At 54.3% G+C, this 20,492-nt stretch overlaps 1 protein-coding gene across 1 annotated transcript; it reads left to right on the plus strand.

Annotated features, from left to right (window-relative positions):
- The first annotated feature begins 248 nt into the window (after positions 1-248).
- On the plus strand, positions 249-20,046 carry TENT5C (terminal nucleotidyltransferase 5C). The gene is made up of 2 exons (XM_079761747.1): positions 249-343; positions 14,543-20,046. The coding sequence occupies exon 2, from the start codon at positions 14,569-14,571 to the stop codon at positions 15,742-15,744; it is 1,176 nt and encodes a 391-aa protein (XP_079617873.1). The 5' UTR covers positions 249-343; positions 14,543-14,568; the 3' UTR covers positions 15,745-20,046.
- Positions 20,047-20,492: the final 446 nt, after the last annotated feature.

A 20,492-nucleotide genomic window follows, 5' to 3' on the forward strand; every position in this document is an offset into this window, starting at 1 on the left:
ACCACCGAAGATTTACTCGTCTCTAGGCAACCATTCAGCCGAGAAGCCAATCAGAGGGCGCCTTTGGCCCGGCCCTCGCCGTCAGCGTCCAGGCGGAAGGATCCGGTGGGCGCTGGCTCCGCCCTGCCCTGCCCCGCGCTCCCCGGGGAGGCAGGCTTAGGGGCGGGGGCAGGGGCGGGGGCGGCGGGCGGAGGCGTGGTCAGGCCGTATAAGAACGAAGGGGGCGGCGGCCCGGAGGCTCACTTGGTGCCGCTGCCTGGGGGCCCTGGTGACCGCGCCGCTCCTGTCGGGGGGCTGCCCACGCCAAGGACCAGCGTCTGCCGTCTCCTCTCCCGCCGCTCAGGTGAGTCCAGGGCACCCCTCCTCCAAAGGGGCGAGGATGCGGCGGCTCCCGCGCGCTCTGCCCTCGGGGGTCCGTCCCCGCCGAGCGGAGCTCAGGTCCTGGCCGAGCCCCTGGGGGCCGCGGGGGCGGGGGGTGGTGCGGACAGGTGCCGGGACCCGGTGCCCCCTTCCCCCGCTGCTCCCTCCCTGGCAGCCGCCCTCCGCCCCCCGTCCCCGTGGGCCCCGGCGAGACGCTCCGAGACGGAGCTGCAACTTTCCAGAGACTTCGGCCCGGGCTTGGCAAACTTGGCGAGTTCCTGCCCCGCGCGCGTCCGGCGGGCTGCGCGCTGGCCGGGCGCCGCGCGGAGGCCGCAGGGTACGCGGTGGGAGCCTTGGGGCTCCCGCCCAGAGTCCGCCGGCGCCCCGGCCCCCCCTTCCTCGCGTGCAGCCTCTCGGGCTCGCACCTGCGCTCCCACCGGCGCGTCCGCCCTCCCGGCCCACGCAGCGCGAATTCGAGTGCGGCGTTTTGGGGAAGCGCAGTTGGCAGGCGCCGCGGCCCGGGGGCTGGTATCAGGCTGGGGTGGCAGGGAGGGAGGGGTGCCCCCCCCCCCCAGGCCCGGTGCCAGGGCCCTGGCGGAAACCGCACACGTTTCTTGGACTCGCACCAGCCTGTGGACACCGTGAGCGGCCAAGGGACCCAAGCGAGAGTGACTGGGGCGAATGCGCTTCTCTCGGAAACTTCTCGGGAATACGGTGTCTGCGACCTGGTTCCGCCCCTTTCAGAAGTGAAACTTGCTTACTGCGTAGACTCTGAGCCATGACAGGCAGCGGACTCGGCTAGCGGTGCCGCGGGCGGCCCCTAGGCGCTGCCGCCCGGGGAGGTGTCGCAGTTGGGATCGCGAAGGTGGGAGGGGAGTGGGAGGAGGGTGACGCACCTGGGCACAGGTTGGCAGCCTGCAGACTAGACGCCTCGGCGGGGCTCCCTCGCAGTGACGGGGGTGGGGGTGGGGGTGGGGGAGGGGCTTCACCCATCCTCACTAGAACCTACGGTTGGGGCTGGACCCCGGGATCGGCTCAGCCCCCGCCCCTTTCCTTTCGGTTCGGAGTAGGAGGAAGGCTTCCGTGGGGTTGCTTGAGTCCTTGATTAGGGACCTGCTGCTTTTTAACTTTTGGTTTTTTGTGGAGTTATAACATGCAAACAAGGCAGTGCTGGAGGTATCCGTGAAGCGTTCCGGGAAGGCTGTGTAGTCGTTCGGATGGTGACAGTTGGTATTCAGGATATTTGGGAGGTGGGTTAGGAACATGAACCTCCCCAGGAAGTGAAGGGAAGATGATTGAATTCTCCTGAAGGGAGGCTCTGGGCTCGGCCCAGCTGCCCTCCCCGGGGGATGAGAGTGGCCATTGTTGGCTACACGAACCTTTCAACATGTGCAACTTGGCAAGGACTTGGCTAGGAAGCGAGCGAGGCAGCCAGGCCAGGGTTGTGGGAGCGTTTCCCCAGGAGAACTGTGCTGAGTCTCGAGTCCCCAGCGGTACCATTGGGGGGAGCTGAGCCCCGCACAGACTGCTCGCTGAAGCGGGCGGGGTGGGGACCAGAGAATGCTGACTTTTCTCTTCGCTTTCAGGGGAGCAGTCTGAGCCGCACCAGCAGGAATTCTGTCCTTTGCCATTGTTGTTTGTGAAGATGGAAAACTTAATCTCTCGGGAGCCAAGCTTTTCCTTGAGATAACTGAAACTTGTGCCTTAAGGCATACCCCTCTCTGTAGAGTGCACTCGATCTCCACAAGGAGTGTTGAGAGAGCAGCTCAGAGTATGCTGTGTAGGACTGCTCAGGGAGCTGTGTGGAGAGTCCCATAAATATGACAACAAAAACAAAACCACTTTTTCTCTGCCACGAGGCTTCTAAATCGTTTCCCCAGGCAACGGTCCCTGATTTCGTAAGGAACGTTAGTTCGTGTGTGCGTGTGGAGTTACACAGCGACACCCTTCGTGCGGACTCGCTTCCGCAGCACCTTCCTGGTCTCCAGAGATTAAGTCGGGGTAACTGAAGGGAAGGACTTGGCCCTGGGCCCGGTTGTCAGAATGAACGTGAGCTAGTCTAGCCCCAGGGGCTCCCCCTCCTTCCTCGGCTCTAGTCTGAGCTCCAGAAGCTCCAGGAAATCCCACCCCGAGTTGCAGAAGCTCCTGCCAGAGCCCCTCTCCCCACGGTGCCCCCCTGAGCCTCCATGCCCAGAGGTCAAGGCCGGAGCAGACTGGGGACATTTTGCACCATCCACCAGAGGACAGAGAAGTCCTCGTCCTTCCGAAAGTCCATGGAGCTGGCGGCAATAAAGATAACTTGGGGTGGACTGTAATGCCCCTGCTCTGCCAGTGACAACTCTTTTGGTACAGAATTAGAAAATGACTTTTAAAAAAAAAAACTGCTCAAGTAAGTAGTACCTTGTCTTCACCTTTGAAATGTTGTGTGCACGGGGTCACTCACTAGAGAATGACAAGCCGTGAGCTCGGAATGGATGCGCTCAACCGTGCTTGCGCTGCTGAGGAACTTGTGGAAGCCCCAAACTAGTTTGGGGAGTTACATTAAACTGTGCTTGGGTTTCTTGGTTTCACACCAGGCGGGGCTGGATCTGTTGTGTGTGTGTGTGTGTGTGTGTGTGTGTGTGTGTGAAGGGGAAGCAATGCAGAGTCTGAGGTGTTACTGGGATAAAATATTACTCGGGTTAGATAAGGCTCATTGCTTTATTGTGTAGTCACTGAAGTAAACAAGGCAGTAGAGGGAAACAGGTCCTGCCACGTGGGGCCTTGACTGTAGCATGTTAAGCTGGCGTGCGCTATTATCATGAAGCAGACATCTGTGGGTAAAGGCATGCTCGTGTGTTTACAGCCACTTGGCTACAGCGGTGCTGGTGACCTGTGCTGCTTCGGGGGTTCCTGGTCTCAGGCTTTTTTATTCTTCCACTGATGCCTTATAACAGGGGTCCTAAAATTTTTTAAACAGGGGGCCAGTTCACTGTCCCTCAGACTGTCGGAGGGCCAGACTATAGTTTAAAAAAAACTATGAACAAATTCCTATGCACACTGCACACACTGCACACATCTTATTTTGAAGAAAAAAAACAAAACGGCAAGAACACCCACATGTGGCCCGCGGGCCGTAGTTTGAGGACGCCTGCCTTATGAGGAGGTTCATATTTGTAGTTGAAATGGTTTAGAGGAAGCACCTTGGCACCGACTATGTCAGAATTCGCCCTGTGAATTGATTCGAGTGAATAGATTTTGGACAGCTGTCCCCGGGAGCTGCTCTAGAACTGTTTCAGAACTTCTTGGAATAACAGGAAAAAACTAATACGAAGAAACAGTTGCTGGTGTTAAGCAGCTCTCCCTGTAGGATGTTTTCAGTCTCCGAGCCTTTTGGGGTCCTGGCCACTGACCCGCTTTAAGTGTTTGTTTCATGGATGACGGGGATTGAGCCAGTAAGTGGTTAAGTGCTTCCTAGGCCTGGTTTGTGCCAGGTGCCGAGGAGGCCGAGGGAACGGTATGTGGGAAGGCCTGGGACTGCCCCGGATGCAGGAGGAGCTGGGCCGCTGCGTGTCCTCCGGCAGGATGTGTGCTCACTGTGGGCGCCCAGGGCAGGGCCCGGCACACACAGGCTCAGTGGGCCCAGTGCTTGCTGGCACATGGCGGCCCCTCCTCTCAGAGGGGGAGGTGCTCTCAGTAGGTGTGGTCCAGGTGGGCCAAGGTGCTGGAGCTGAGGGGATCCGAAGCTCCTACACTAAAATGCTGAGTGGTTCCTGGCCTTTTTCTAACTGGAGGCCTCAGGGGTATAGGTTTGGAGCTGGGAGGCTGTGACCACTAATTGGCCCACAGCTGAAACCCCTCAAGCTGTTAACTTGCTCCCTTCAGCATCTCCCATCCACCCCGCTCCGGGCCCCAGCACCAGCACCCGCAGCCTTTCTCTCCCCACGTGCACTCGGTGGTCAGTTCTGCTGAATCTTCGTCTTTTGACTTGTTTGTTTTCCACTGCCTTCACTGACCTAGTTCAGGGCCCTGCAGACGGCAGCTCGATGAGAGCGGTAGTCAGCTCCTCTCCCTGCCCGCCCCCTTCTCCATCCCAAGCTCCTGGGTTGCTACCTTCATAACCCGCAGGCTGAGCTGAGCGTCTTGTCAGGACCTGAACCTTCCTGACCTTCTGTTTATTCTCGACCTCCTGCCTCTTGAGTCTTCCCAGCTGCCCTGCCTTGCCTCCCAGGACACATACTCAGAGGCTTCTGAGCTAACCGCATCTGAGGATCCCCTCAATCCCTGCCTCTCCTCTTAAATACCTACAGTTCTGCTTTGTGCCTTACTTTCTACTCTTTTCAAATCTTTTCTTCAATTAGATACACACAGAATGTCCCATACCTGTCTCCGTATTACCTCCCTGGAAACCCCTGTGAGGAGAACATCATCCATGAATCTTGAGCTGCTCCCACCCCCTTGTGTTGACATAGCTGCTGTCACCTGGCCTAGCCCTCAGGAGGGTGGGCGAAGGGGCAGACTTCCACCTGGCCTGGCTGGCGACCCCTCACCCCAAACACACCCTGTCTGTTTGTCCCTGACCTGTGCTGGCAGTAGTGGAGAGGTGGGTGTGAGGACCTCCGTGGCCAGCTGACTGGGCGGTCCTGGCCAGTCCCATCACTCACGTGGATAGCGGCGAGGTAGCTGCGTAGGAGGCGCACTGATCCAGAGCAGAGATGAGGGGACACCCGCTGAGCACCCGCGTGTCTCCCGTGCCCAGGCCCTCGGTGCCCTTGATCCTGACCTCCTCCCCGCTCTGAGGCTGCCGTAGCTGTGTCAACACCTGAGTTCTGGCCCTGGCAGCGCCTGGACCTCTTCAGGCCTCAGTTCCTTCATCGTAATAAGGACCATAGACCAGCACTGTCCAGTAGAAATGTGAGAGCCAAATGAAGCTTCTAGTCGTCACATTAAAAAGCAAACATAAAAACATAACCAGGTGAAAATAATTTTATTTAACCCATCATGACCAATATCATTTCCATTTAAAACGATACAAAAATATTGATGAGCTGTTTTACTTTTTTTGTCTTGTATTGAATCCTTGAAATCCCCGTGTGTGTTTACATTCACAGAGCATTTGAATTTGGACTTGCCCCATTTCTAATGCTTAGCAGCCCCATGAGGTTGTGGGTACAATATTGGGCGGTGCCAGCCTCCACCATCTGCAAAAATGCTTGACTCTCCAATTCTGATTCTCCTTGTGTGGGAGGCAAGAGTTAACAGCACAGTTGTGGAAGGAGAGTGTCAGCTAGGACATAAGCTCTACAAGGTCAGAGGTCTTTGTCTCATAAGCTTCTAGAACAGCACTGGGAACAGAAGCAGGCACTCACGTATTTGAAAAGAATGAAAGGAAATTCAGTCATGGTGGCCAACGCATTGGTAATCATTCAACTGTGAATGAGGCCTGACCCTAGAACACAGGATGTTTGATTCCTGGTCCAGCATGCCTTATTTTGTTTTCCTATAGTTGAAAATACTCATAAGGTAATCAAAGAATTGCAGATCAAATCTGAGGGGGGAGGGGACCAGGACTCCACAATTTATCAACAATTAAAATTTGAAACTGTGGTGGGAAATAACTTTCCAGTGAAAGGTTCTATGAGATGCCCAAGGACAATAGCACCTGGTGTGGTAAATGCTGATGTCATGGTAATTATCCTAGTGAGTTATAGTCACGTCTTGTGTGACTCCACACGTAGGCACAACGAAAGACAAAGTGAGGTGGCTTGGCTACCTGAAGCGCATTTGTTGCAGAAATAGGTACCGCCCCACGGTTTTGCCCCTTTACGTTAATCCCACCCCTTCACCCCCGATTTTGTACACTTACCCACATCTCTGTTCTTAGCAGCATTTAGAATGTGGTCAGAGGGATCGCTGAGCCTGCTGCCATGCTCAGACCCGGAGGTCAGGTAGCTGCTACGCGAATGCCAACTCCAGGGAAGGATCTGTGCAAACTAAAACCTGGATGGAACTTCGTGCGCGGTTGGCATCGCACTGAAGTGGAGGCCAGCTCGGGCGTAGACATATGTGAGAGGGGGTGCATATGTGTCTAATGTATGCGAAGTGCATTTGAACACCAGGGAACGGCTCGTGCCTTTCCTGAGAAGGCCCAGGGATGCTGGTGGTGACCAGGCTGCTAGGGGACCGAGGACCTGCTTTGCACAGCTGACAGCTGACCAGAGCTCTGAGCTGGAGAGCTGGATGGTAAAGTCGCCTGTGGAAGCAACCCTTGGTCAAACCTGGAGGCTGTCGGCCCTCCAACCCTGTGGGTGCAGGTAACCTCGGGCATCCTCACAGGAACGGTCTCCTAGAGATGGCCCTGGTTGCCCGGTCTAGTCAGTCTCTAAAACAGTATGGCCAGCTCTGGGCATCTCTTCCAGTGAGTTCCGACCAGTAGCATCTCTGACTTAGAAAGGGAGTGGGTCACCCAGTAGCAACAAGGATTAGTTCCATTTCAAGTTGCGTAGCTAGCACTTAATAATGCTGACACCTTGGAAAAATCAAGGCTTCTCTGCTTAGCTTCCATCGAAAGATGTCTATGTTCCGACCTTGTTAATATCTGCATTTGCAGTCATTTCCGCAGATCCCTTTGCGCCCTGGAGGCCTGCGGTGTCCGTTATACGTGGGCCGTGTTTTGATTCTGTTTGTGCTGTTTTGAAGCCCGGTGTTATCTCCCCGACCACGCTTGCTGAAGCACCCTATTTTGACTGACGGGATGAGCTTTCTGTTTCCAGTCTTCTCAGGGCGGGGTCTGTGGACAGAGCCTGGTCCTCGATAACCACGAAGACTGCGTGTTGGCATCATCGGGGAGGAGGGACTTGGGAGGGAAGGACTTGGTGCAAAGCAAGGCGCCGGCCCAGGCCCATCTCTTTCTCCAGCGCAGGCAGCGTCGGGCGCTGTGGGAATCTGCCTGAGCTTTTCCGCCCCGGTGCACTAACTCGTGTTAAGAGGCTAGGAGGATGCTGATAACCCTGAGAAAATAGATTGAGACCTGAGTGTGACCAGGGGCCCAGAGTGAGAAAACACCATCTGCGGGTTTGTTGTGTCACTGACTCAGAAATGTTTGCTCTGGGCACAGCTCGGTGGCCCGGGGCAGCTATTGGAACCGAGGGAGAATGTGTTTGTGGGTGTTTGCATGGGCAGCTGTAAACATAACTTCGTGGAAAAGGGAAACAATATATTTCATTGTCCTTTTCATAAACAAGGCATTATTTTACCTGGTCCTATTGCCTTGGGCCGTCTACTAATGTAAACGTTTAGTCCTGTGCGTTAGACACAGGTGTGCCTCGGTTATCTGGAACTTTCTAACGTGCTTGGGGGCAGTGGCGAAGGCTCCAGAATCCCCTCTCCTCCCTGCGGTGGGGCCCAGGCCCTGGTGAGGGGCTGCAGCCAGCAGACAGACAAAGGGCTCGCTCAGGCTTCCCCGGGTCCCAGATAACTCCTGGCCTTCACCCGTCTAGGAATTCAAGGAGTCAGGGAGGTTTGCTCTTCAGAAGGCCACCTCCACCTTGGCCCCCGCTCTGCCCCCTCCCGCCCGCTTATCTGCCGCTGCACATATCAAGCCATGGCCATCCCAGTGCCTGCTGCTTTCCTCAGGACGGAGGACCCTCAGGGTCACCCTGGATGCCGGTGGGAAAAGAGGCAGGTGTCCAGTCCCAGGTTCACTGCGCACGCGGGCGCTCTGTGCCAGGCTGCTTCCGCCTCCTCCCTCCTGTGCGCACCCCCCGCCCCTCCCCCGTGGGTCCTGCTCACTCTTGCCGATGGGCCTCGTCCCTGCAGCTCCAGTCGGGTTGTTTCCTTGTCTGCAGGGAGTGTCCTGTCGTGTAGGTGGGCCCTCCGGGTCTTCCAGCCCCCGGACCGAGCCATGGCGGTCGCCACTTTATGCTGTGAGCAGAGCAGGTGCCTTAGGTGCCCAGAGAGTCAGCCCATCCCTGCAGTCTCCCTCCTGCCGTCACTTTCTCTTCCTGATGCCTGTCCCGCCCGCGGACTGCCCAGCTCCCTCCCCTCCTGGGTCCTCCCTTCCGCACCTGCTTCGTCTGAAATCCCTGCCTTTCCCCCCAGCCAGCACCCTCGCGCTCCCTCAGGAGAGGACCCTGGGCCTTCCTCTCCACTGTTCCTTTAACACAGCATTAGCATCACGGTTAGAGTCTCTATGCGTAATCACACTCAGTTCTGGTGGCTGGCCTCACTGCACACACCCCAAATCCAGGATGGGTTTGAGGGGTGCAGTTCTGTACTGACGGTTGTTAGTTCAGTTCTAAATGCGCTGTCTTGCTTTCAGCACCTGCCACCTGACCTTCCCCAGGGGGCTCAGCACACCTTTCCCTCCGTCTGATAGGAAACCTTCCCACCTCCCTCCCCTCTCCCGCCTTCTTCCCCTTTCCTGCTTCCCGCCCCCCTCCCTCTTGCTGTCCTCTGCTTTCCTACACCCACCTGAGCAGATGGCTTGTCTTCAAAGCCCTCCCCGCCCCCAACACATATACCCACGCACCACCTCCAGGGAGCCTCTTAAGCCCCATTTCTGCCGCTTCCCCCTGGGGAGTCCCTGGGCAGTAGCTTTGCGGATCCTCTTTGTGCCCAGTTTTCTGTCCCTAAAGGGGACAGGTACCGTCGTATCTCCCGCACCAGGGGTGTTGAAGGGGCGATGGGGTGGCCCGCACAGAGCCCTGCAGCAGTGTCTCCCGCATCTGGGATGTTGTCAAATAGAGTTTGATGGCTCAGACGAGGACACCTGGCCAGACATCTGGTCACATGGGTGTCCCCTGGCCATGGCTGTGCCACACAGAGCCCCGGAGGGCCCCGCATCTGTCACGCCTGCTGGAGTCGGAGCAAGTGGTAACGTGACCCGGGGAAAGGAGAGGCAGGTTAGTGAGCGGCTCAGTGATGCAACAGCTGACGCGCATCCCCTGAGGGGGGCGTTCCCACACCGCACGGTGGGCAGTGCGTCACCCCCACGGTGCCTCTGTGCCCTCGGGCCACCTGGGGGTCCTGAAGGTGACCGCGCCTCTGCGCAGCGGAGTCCGCTCTGCGCTGGCCCTGCAGGGTGCCGGACTCGCGCTGTGGCTGTCTCAGCGTGTGTGGTGGGGCCCGGGCCAGGGGCCGGCAGGTGCCACAGTTTCGTGGGTAACAGGAGGCTGCTTTCTCCTGTGGACAGGGCCAGTACAGTCTCTGATTTAGAAAAGATCACGTTAGCAGCAGCGAGAACTGGTGGAGGTTGTCACCAGTCCCAAGACTCAGAACACAGGCTCCAGAGCTGGGGAGCTGGGGACAGGCCACCCAGTCATCCCCGGCCCTTAGCCCTGAGTCGTGGGAAAGGGGCAGTGGAGCTTCCTCGGAGAGCGCGTGAGCGTGAAGTGCGGACTGACTGAGTGGCTCAGACCAAGTGCTCTTACACGGGCCCCTCCACACCTTCCTTTTCCAGGAAACAAACAGGCCCAGGCTTCTCCCTGCTCAGCCAGCTGCGGGGGGAGGTGGGGAGGTTTAATGAGGCGTCCTGCCCGCCCCTGCCACTTCTGCTTACGTTCTCCAGGCTTCCGTGTGCACGTGTCCTCTGTGTGGACAGAGGAGAGTTTGGAAGGTGCCAGCTCGCTGCACAGGTCCCCTCAGCCGGGGGCCAGGGCCAGCAGGTGTCGGCTCTGCGCACACACCTCCAGGGGTCCGCCCCCAGGCTCGGTCCCCTGCCCACGGCCGGGCTCTCACCTGGCCTGGACAGTGTTCCCAGGAAGGCCCAGGCTTTTGAGGAAGCAACCAGCAGCACAGGGAAGTTCGCCACCAAAGGAACGCTGAAATACGTTTGGGTTTCTTCTGTATTTTAATCCTGCAGCAGGGGCAGGTGGGGGTGCGGCTCAGTGGCCTCTGGGCTGGGCGAGGGGCTGAAGAGAGCTGCAGTATTCCCATGGCAGCTGCACAGGCGTCCCTGGGGCTCTCCCGCCAACTGTCACAGACCCGGACTTGCATACGCACCGGCCTTCCCTCAGGGAGGCGCGTCTCCACACACACTGAGGATGCTGGACAGTGTCTGTCTCCCGTGCCAGTCACAAGTAGGAGTCAGTGTCAGTTTGACCTACGTCTTTGACCTTGAGACCCGGGAGTGCTGTACATGTTCTAGGCGCTCTCACCTCCAGCTGTTCCCCTGCCTGCCCGCCTTGAGTACCCTCACGCTTGCTGCGATCTACTAGCAGATTAACTATGGAGCAGGACTAGAAATTGCTTTTTTCTCCCTTTAATGGGCTCAGACACGGGTTTCAGGTCATCCTGCACGGAGTGGCTCTGCCCCAGGCAGGGGGAAGCAAACATAAGTTAGACATGGCCTGTCCTCAGGGGGCTTGGGTCCCCCTTCCGGCTTCCTTGGGCTGTTCCCTCCCGTTTCTGTCGCTACCTCTGCAAACCTGTGTTCTTTTCCTGTGTGCAGCCTACCCTCTGTCACAGCCAGGTGATGGAAGAAGGGGGTTCAAGGGTACCCAGGAGAGCTGTTCATTGTGAGTCAGACACGAAAAGATTGAATAGCTTGGTCATCCTCACCCTGGAAAGGTGCCTGAATTTTCAAATCCATGAGAAATCACGGTTCCTGCCCTTCCCAGTCCAGTGCCTCCGTGCAGAATACAGGGAATGCTTCCCGGGCAGCGAAAGGAAAATCTAAACACTTCCGTCGGACGTTGCCAGGCTTCAAATTAATTTCTTTTCACTGTTTTGTGAATTTTTGAACTAGAATTTGCCTTTAATCAGGGCCTTTCATGAGCTGGGAATGTGTGTTTCATGTGATTCTTTCATATGGGGATTATACCAATGTTGATTCGTGTGGTTAATTAAAATGAAAACTGTTTCACTAAGCTCCGGTGTGTTCTCTAAGCATTAAGGGTCCATGACTTGGATTTATTAGTAATGCCAATGTTTGTCTAAGTGACTGGAAAATGTACTTCTGATAGTTGAAATTGCTGGGATTGGTGAGGGAAATAAAGGATTCCTTGCTAGTGGGATCAGTACCTCATCCCGGGTTCTCCAATGAACTAAGCAGCGATCAGAACCCAGCCTACGTCTGCGCCTTCCGTAGCTGGGTGCCTCTCTGAGTCATGGTAAATGGGGAGGAGGAGAAACTGCACCACGGACTCGGTGTCTGTCGTGTCCCACACTGTGCTCATGCACAGACGACTAAAAGTTGACCCCATTATTCACGAATGTGGCAGAAGACATTGGAGAAGCCAACCCCAGGCATCGGACAGTCTTGAAAATGTTATTGCATTTATTAAGGTCCTTGCCGCTGTAGCTAATAGTCAACATAACAGTGTCATGTGAGGGTGGCTATCATGTGTCTGAAATGAGAAACAGCAGTTCTTATACATATTTGGGTAACAAACGTAGAATGAAACTAGATGAGATGGCTTATCCGTTATTTTGTAGTGTGGTTTTTTTGTTTTGTTTTGGTAAACAGTAGGCATCTTCTTTTACACAGAACATAAGTAGAAACGTGACTGAAAGCCAGCCTGGAGGAGAAATGGTCCCCCCTCCCCCGCCCACGCCCTGGAGATCAGCACTGAAGGCTCGGAGGGGAAGCTTCTACGTGTGTTTGACTTTGGCACATGGTTGGGGGGTGGGGGGGTGGGAAGGGGACAGGAAAGGCACTGAAGGAACTCAGTGAGGTAGCAGATGAGCAGAGGCTGATGGGGGAAGATTTTAGAACACGGATAGTAAGATTTTAGCTTTTTTCCAACTAACACATGTATAGGTTCTAAATCCAAAAGGGATAAAATACATTTTTCTTCGTCCTCTGACTGCCAGCTTGTGGTGGTATTTGGTGTGGGCCGAACTGCGTGTCCTTCCAGACGTTTCAGACTGCATAAGCATAGACGTGTACTCATGTACACAGTTTTGCACTTGCTTTTCTGTTAATAAATCTTGATGAGCATTTCATGTTCATTCAGTGAGAGCTGTCACGCTTCTTTCGGACAACTGCATGCGTTGGTACTTGTAGCTTTATAAATAATTCTCCAAGTTTTGTACATAATTGCAGGCATGTCCATGGGGTAAAACCCCAAGTAGACTTCCTGGAAATAGAACTGCGGTGTCCAAGGATATGGCCTCTGCAAACTGAGAGTGCTAGAGAGAACCCCGGGCATGTACCCAAGGTGACTTGCTGCTGGATCTTTGCCGATCTGATAGGGCAGACGGATACACTGAAGTCTTCATCCGCCCATCCCTTTAAGGGAAGGTTGAATGTTGTGCATCTGAGCCACTGTCCATGCCCTTTGACCCTTCTTCTATTAGGGTTGGAGAATTTCTGATCTGTAGAAGCTTGTTATTTATTAAGGAAATGAATATTTGCCTAATGTTACAAATATTTTTCTTTGTCTTCTGACTTCTTCATGATGTTTTCACCATGTAGAACTTTAATTTTTATATAGGCAAATGTATCGATTTTTGTGACTTTGGGGTTTTATATGATGTAGAAAGGATACCATGTTTTTTTCCTAGTACTCTTAGGGTTCCATATTTTATACTTAAGGTGTTGTTTTTTTTTGTTTTTTTTTTTAGTTAATACTATTACAGATGTCCCCATTTTTCCCCCTTTTCCCACCTCCACCCAGACCTCGCCCTCCCCTCCTGGCCCTCACCACATTGTTGTCTCTGTCATGGGCTTTGCATACATGTTCTTTGGCTAATCTCTTCACTTTCTTCCATCTAGTCATTCCCCTGTGACATTTGAAGTCTGTCCCATGTATCCATGCCTCTGGCTCTGTTTCATTTGTTTATTTTGTTCATTAGTTTCCACATATAAATGTGATCACATGGTGTTTGTCTTTCTCTGACTGGCTTATTTTGCTTAGCATAATCCTCTTCAGGTCCATCATTGCTATCTCAAAAGGTAAGAGTTTCCTCCTTTTTACAGCCACGTAGTATTCCAGTGTGTGAATGTACCACATTTTTAAAATCCACTCACCTACTGATGGGCAACTTGGGCTGTTTCCAGATCTCAGCTGTTGTAACTAACACTGCTGTGAACATGGGGTGCATGTATTGTTTCTGATTGGCTTGAGGAGAGGTGCATAAAGGCCAGATGGACGTGGCCAGGTCATGGCTGCGTGCTGCCTCTGCCCCTCAATTCCAGCCTCAAGCTCGTGTTGCCTTTCAGTCGTCTTGTGTCCCATCCCCATAAGTGGTCTTCCTCTTCACCCCAATCAAAGGACACTTCTTTCTCCTACCCTCCGAGTACATTTTCTGTCTGTCACACCCACCTTCTTAATGACCAGCTCCTGGAAAGCTCGGTTCACTCTGTCCAGTGGCGCCCCAACCCTGACAACCACCCCATTGATGGGTAAGGCAAGGATCCCTGGCCCCAGGGCAAGACTGACAATGCAAGCTGCCTCCTCCTCAGATAGCGCCAAGGTGCTGGGCCAAGGTGCTGGTTTTCAAACCACCGCTGGAAGATGACGCTCCCCTGAGGAAGTTTCCTACTGGCTGTGCGGGCCTCCTGGCGGGCAGAGCTGTCCCCGCACGGCTGGCCTAGCCCTTTGTCGCCTAGGACTTTTGTCACCTCCCAGGGCCGACCCCTCCCACAAGCACAAGGACACGGGGTTGTTGCTAACAGGACCGCAGGGCACTGCCCCTGATGGGACTGACCCCACTCCCTCCTCGTGGGCGGTTACAGCCCCGACTTGAGAAGTCATCTGTTCACGGGGTGAAGGAGGGCTTTCCTTGGGGCTCCTGTGTGCTGTGTGCGGCGTTGGTAGCAACCAGTTAAGATGCAGTTGGGGAGCAGGAGAGGTAACGTCCACAGAAAGCAAGGACACTTAGCAAAACCTGTAGGCCCTCTAGCAACTAATGATGTGCTCAGGCTGCTTGGTGTAATGAGTTTGTCTCCTTCTCATCACACAAACCAATCCAGTCCGCCCACCCTGCCCCCACTCAGACGGAACAAGCAAGCAGAACAAGCATTGAGCAAAGCTGTGAAGCCACCCGGTGTGGGAGAGGGCCCACGTGTGTGCTTTGTCCGTACTTCCTGGAGACACTGTTCTTTATGTACTTCAGTCCTCACAGCAACACCCAGCAGTAGGTGCCATGTATCCCTGTTTCACAGGAAGTGTTCAGAGAAACATCACCCCTGAGTCCCTGGAGCTGCTTTGCCACGTAGACGTGAACCCTAACTCTGTTTCTCACCCCCCACTTTCAGTTTCCCTGGCAAGAACGTCCCCCACGATGGCAGAGGAGAGCAGCAGTCGCGGGGACTGCGCGTCCTGCAGCGTGCTCAGCTGGGACCAGGTGAGCCGGCTGCACGAGGTCCTGAACGAGGTCGTGCCCGTGCACGGGCGAGGCAACTTCCCCACCTTGGAGATCACCCTGAAGGACATCGTCCAGACCGTGCGCGGCCGCCTGGAGGAGGCAGGCATCCAAGTGCAGGACGTCCGTCTGAACGGCTCTGCCGCTGGCCACGTCTTGGTCAAAGACAACGGCTTGGGCTGCAAAGACCTGGACCTCATCTTTCACGTGCCTCTTCCCACCGAGGTAGAATTCCACCTGGTCCGGGACGTGGTCCTGTGCTCCCTCCTGAACTTCCTGCCGGAGGGCGTGAACAAGCTCAAGATCAGCCCGGTCACCCTGAAGGAGGCCTACGTGCAGAAGCTGGTGAAGGTGTGCACGGACACCGACCGCTGGAGCCTCATCTCCCTCTCCAACAAGAACGGGAGGAACGTGGAGCTCAAGTTCGTCGACTCCATCCGGCGCCAGTTTGAGTTCAGCGTGGACTCCTTCCAGATCATCCTGGACTCCCTGCTCGTCTTCTACGACTGCTCCAGCCAGCCCATCTCTGAGCACCTGCACCCCACGGTGATCGGGGAGAGCATGTACGGGGACTTCGAGGAAGCCTTGGACCACCTGCAGAACAGGCTGATCGCCACCAAGAACCCCGAAGAGATCCGGGGCGGGGGCCTGCTCAAGTACAGCAACCTCCTCGTGCGGGACTTCAGGCCCACCGACCAGGAGGAGATCAAGACGCTGGAGCGCTACATGTGCTCCAGGTTCTTCATCGACTTCCCGGACATCCTGGAGCAGCAGCGGAAGCTGGAGACCTACCTTCAGAACCACTTCGCCGAGGAGGAGAGGAGCAAGTACGACTACCTCATGATCCTGCGCAGGGTCGTGAACGAGAGCACCGTGTGCCTCATGGGGCACGAGCGCAGGCAGACCCTGAACCTCATCTCCCTCCTGGCCTTGCGCGTGCTGGCCGAACAGAACATCATCCCCAGCGCCACCAACGTCACCTGTTACTACCAGCCGGCTCCGTATGTCAGCGATGGCAACTTCAACAACTACTACGTGGCCCAACCTCCCGTGACCTACAGCCAGCCCTACCCCACCTGGCTGCCCTGTAACTAACCTTGAGACCTGAGGGTTTTCTCAGTGGGAACCCCCAGAGGGCAAGGGCTCTCAGGTAGGGGAGCCTCCTTCTAGATGTAGGTGTTTGGCTTTTAAAGGGGAACTCAGCTCTGATTTTGCTTTTTTTTTCTTTGTGGACCCATTGGAATGGGTCTGCAGTGTATCATGAGCCAACCCTGAAGGGACCCGGTATTGCAGTGCCACTTTGGAAAATGCTGTAGGAAGTATGGCCTATCCACTTCTTTTCAAGACAGACGCCAACACGTCACGTCCCGAATGGCAGTGCCGGGGCCCGAGCTCTGTGCGGTCATTGGGACTGGGGAACGCGTGGGCAGCCGACGAGAGGGGCGAAGCTGCTCGTCTCCCTGGAGCCTGGAGTAGGCTGTGCTGGCCCTCGCTCACTCGCTCGCTCGCTCGGGATTCTCAGTGACATGAAAGTTGTGCTGATAGTCTATTTTCTTGTATCAGCTTTAGCTAGGCATGCCATTGTAAACACGAGGGTGCTCCTTTTTGTTCAGAGGACTACATGGTTTATGTTTATTCCCTGTCAGCAGAGCTGAGGATTGCTTTCATCAATAAACCAAAGCCAATCGCTGGAGAATCGAGGTCTGGTTGGAAGTGGTATATGGTTTAGATGCTGTGCTCTCCTGAGGAATTGTGTGAGATATTGCTGAGGAAAAAAGAAAAAGGAAAAAAAAAAAAAAAAGGCCTTGTCGTGAACTATAACTTGAAAACAAAATAAAATGTGGAACCTAATGTTAAAATAGAATTATGGTGGTGGGGGGTGATTGTAAATAGGAAACATGAATGTTCCATTTTTTTTTTCTTTAAGGAATTCTCTGGAATGACACTTCTCGTTTCCTCATCAACTCATCACTTTTGTTTTTCTCTTCCTGAGACGAAGGGTTGTGTGTCTAGGGTCATGGTGGTGACTGGCGTGTGGGGGTCTCCCACGCTTTAATTGGAAACCCACTTTGATCACATTCCAAGTATGACAAGCTGTTTTGTTCTGGAGTACTTGGGCTGATTTTTTGTTGTTGTTGTTTTTCAAAAGTAGAGATTTTCTCCTCCAGGTTTTGTTGGACAGCAAATGAATTCAGGAATTCCCGTAGACCTGCGTGACCTGTGGGAGGACCTGCCCCTGTGGGCGGAGTTCTTTGGCTCTCAGTTGCTTTAGAATGGACTGCTGTCCCCACGCCGCGCTGTGCGAGGGGAGGTGGTGGAGCATCAGGTGGGGGCTGAGCGTGTCCAGCCAGGCCTGGTGTGCACCAGCCGTGCGGAGGCCCCTGACAAGGACCGATTCTGGTGTGCCTGGGGAAGAATTGAGTGAATCAAGAATAATCTTCCTTATTCCGGTAGATTTGACCAGACCTGTTTGTATTCTGCACTTTAGAAGGAAAACAGTATTAACCTCTAGTCTAAAGCAAGCTTAGTCAATGGGAGAGTTCCAGGCTGTTGCTTTCCCAGTAGATTAAAGAAGGGATTTTGTGTGTTGAAACATGATGTACGATCTCTTAGCAAGCATCACTTCAGGGTGTCAAGGGCAAAGAAATTCAATAATGCCAGCCAGCCTGGTGTCTAAAGTGATTTAATCTAACCCCGTGGCCCTGATGTTAAATTTCTCCCGTGGCCAGAAAACCCCCAAACCCCGAGTGATTGCTTTCTCCTTGCTTTAATAAGCAATGAAGTTACCTTGATGCAAAAATGCTTCATAGAAAAGGAGTGGTTTGCCTTTTTCTGAAGATTATATTGTCAGGTTTTTTGTTTTGTTTTCTTCTAGAATGTGATGTTTTGGTCCTCTTAAAACCGATGAACCCCAAGGCTTACCTGGTCTCCAGGTTGTGCTGTGTTAGGTGGACAGGAGCCACTTCTTAGCATAACCAGCTCCTGTTTCCCTGGGTGCCAGTCACATGTAAATTCACTGGCTGTGAGCCAAGGCCCATCAACATTGGAGGGGCGGGGGCGGGGCGCTTCAGTGTGAAAAGGGGGACAACGAAGAGTGAATCCCGACTTTAAAAACCAGGCGGTCATCCATGGTGGTCAGATGGCAGCATGTTTGCCCCCCACATGGCAGATCTGCTTAACCAAAGGTTAACTGTGACGAAGCTGCCAGCTCAAGCCCTTGCAAACAGAAGTCAGTCCTGCACGCACCCAGGAGGCTTGGGGATGGGGTGCAAGGCTCCCGAGGAAGGTAGGGCCGGAACCCCACCAAGGAATTACATTTCAGTGTGGCCTTGGCGTTCTTTCTGCTCATTGTTTTTTCCTAGCTGGTACTAGTCCTTTGAGGGGAGGCACAGAAGATGCTAGAAATTCCCAGCCTCCCCGCCCCCAGTTCTTGGCCACCCCTGCAGGACGGCCGGCTCGGTACAGTCTCTTCACCTGGAGTCTCAGGCAGCCCGGCTGCTTTGGAGTTTGAGAGGAGTTTGTTGGAGAGCCCCCGGGGGGAAAGCTGCAGGGACCCTGGGCTTGCCTGCCTCAGATCAGCCCCGGGAACCTTGGGCTCCGGTGTCTGGAAATTCCAGCCGCAGCCTGCCTTTCGTGCTGCTCACAAGCACCAGGCACTCTGAACTCGCTCTGGGTCCAGCGGGTCTTCTCTGCGTGTTGAGTAACATGAAACTCGGCAGCGGCCAAGGGCACTAATGTTCAAGTGCAAGTTCTCTGTGCATTTCAGCAGCCCCCTTGGCTCCTGGGGACAGCTCTCCGAGGCTTCCTCCCGGCTGCTGCAGGGAACCAGGCTGAGCGGCAGGGATGAAAGCAGGAGCTCTCCCCTGTGCTGGCAGAAGGGCACGCACTAAGTTCCTGGCCCTGCGCTTCCGTCTCCCCTCAGACCTCACCTTGGCAGGGAGACGCTCTTCCTCACTCCATAACTCCAACTCGGAAACTAAACTCCCTATCACCACCACCTTAAATCAGGGTTCCTGCCGACAGCCTGTGGGCTGTGGCCGGAGCCACACCCGGGGGCCTGGCAGATGGGGGAGTCGGGGAGGAGCAAAGCCGGGTTCCTGATACAGGGCAGCGAATGTGGTTTGGCATTTAAGGTTTTTTCCCCCCAGTTTGACTTTTTCCCTGGAGATTTGAGGTATCGGTGAGCTGCCGGTGAACCTGTGGGCTTTCTGCGTGGGTTTGTGTGTCTGTGCGGTTTTGTTTTGTGACGATGCATTAATAAACAAACGGCGAAAGCCCCGCACTGCGTGTCCCGCAGCCTCTCCGCGGGCCCTGGCCCCTTCCCTTCCTTCCGGTGGGGAGGATTTGAACTAGTACCGCTTTCTTAACTGCGGGAAATGGTGCCAATCAAAAGCAACTTGCCGACTCTGGGAGTGCCTCCTCTCTAGTGAGCCTTCTGGGACGGGGGCCTTGTTTTAGGGGGCAGCTATTCTGAGCTTCTCTGTTCTCTTTCGGAAAACAAATGGCAGTTATCCAGGTGTGAGGAGAGACCCCAAAGCTCACCTGTGCCGTTACGTCTGGGGTGTCAGATTGGGGCTCCACACTAGGGCGAACCCTTCGGGGGGGGGGTCAGTGCGGTGACGGAACTTTGAGTTGCCAAGGTTACATTTGTACCCTTAACCTGGCAGAGACCAGAATGTCACAGCTGACTTTGGAACATACTCAGATCCAGCCGGTGCCATTCAGAGGACCAGGGGAAGTGTGTGTGTGTGTGTTTTGGGGGGTCAGGGAGGCGGGGGGGGGGGGCAGCCGTATATTTAAAAAGATCTGGCAACTTTTCAGGATTATTTGTGGAGACTGCCAAGGTGAGGATCAGGAACGAAAATGCTTTTTTGTGTGAGTTCAAGTTCTAAATCTTGTTGACCTATCACTTACCAAAAAATAGGTTAAGTGTCAGCAAAAGAAATGCTTGGATTTTTGCCTGGGCTGGTGAGAGTTGGTGCAAATTTTCATGTTTGCATAGGAGGTGAGGAGACCATCCACCAAAGAGGAAGTCGTTAAATAATATGGATCTGTGGGTGTTTTAAAACTCCAAGCCATCTGGATTTTTTTTTTTTTTTTATGGATTTAAAAAAAAAAAACTGCTTTAGGAAAATTGAGAGTTTATATCCTTTAACTTCCAAATTCATGTAGGTAAAAGTAAGACACCCATTAGACTAAATTGAAAGTTTTCGTTCCTCTAGATTTGCATAACCTTGGAAATGTTAATTTGCTAGTGGTGCCTAGGATGGGTGAGGTTTCCTCTTTGGTGTAATGGTCGCTGACCTTCCTACGTGAAGCAGGTAAAGTCACTTGTCAATGCAAAATGTATTAGAACTTGATGAAATAGCGCTTTGAGTTTGAGAAATAAACGTATATTTAAACAAACACCTTGTCCGTTATGCGACCTGACTGCTCAGTTCTTTATGTGTCTCTTCGGCGGGGAACTTATTTTAGGTTTCCGGGAAGACGCTGCGTGGGGGTGGGTGGTTGTCGAAAGCAACCCAGGGTGCTGCTCCGAAGGATGGTGCTTTCTGGGGGGGTGGGGGGGGGACGCGCATTACCTCGGGGCGCACCGCTCCCTTCCCATCTGGACTCTTCTCCAAGGCGCCCGACTGATGAAACCGAGCCTGGTTATTGACCACAGCCCTCAGCGGATGCCCATGCCGCTGGTGTGGTCTTGAAATCTCCCTTCACAGGCACCTTGTTGGATTTCGTGCTAAAAGCTGGGTGGGTCTGAGCTTGACCTTGGCCCCAAACCCCTCTCAATAAGAGCCAAAATAACTTTGCTGTATACCATGGCTACTGTGGTTTCTTCACATTGT

The sequence above is a fragment of the Cnephaeus nilssonii genome (genome assembly GCF_951640355.1).
Source record: "Cnephaeus nilssonii genome assembly, chromosome: 21".
In the NCBI taxonomy this organism is placed as follows: Eukaryota; Metazoa; Chordata; class Mammalia; order Chiroptera; family Vespertilionidae; genus Cnephaeus; species Cnephaeus nilssonii.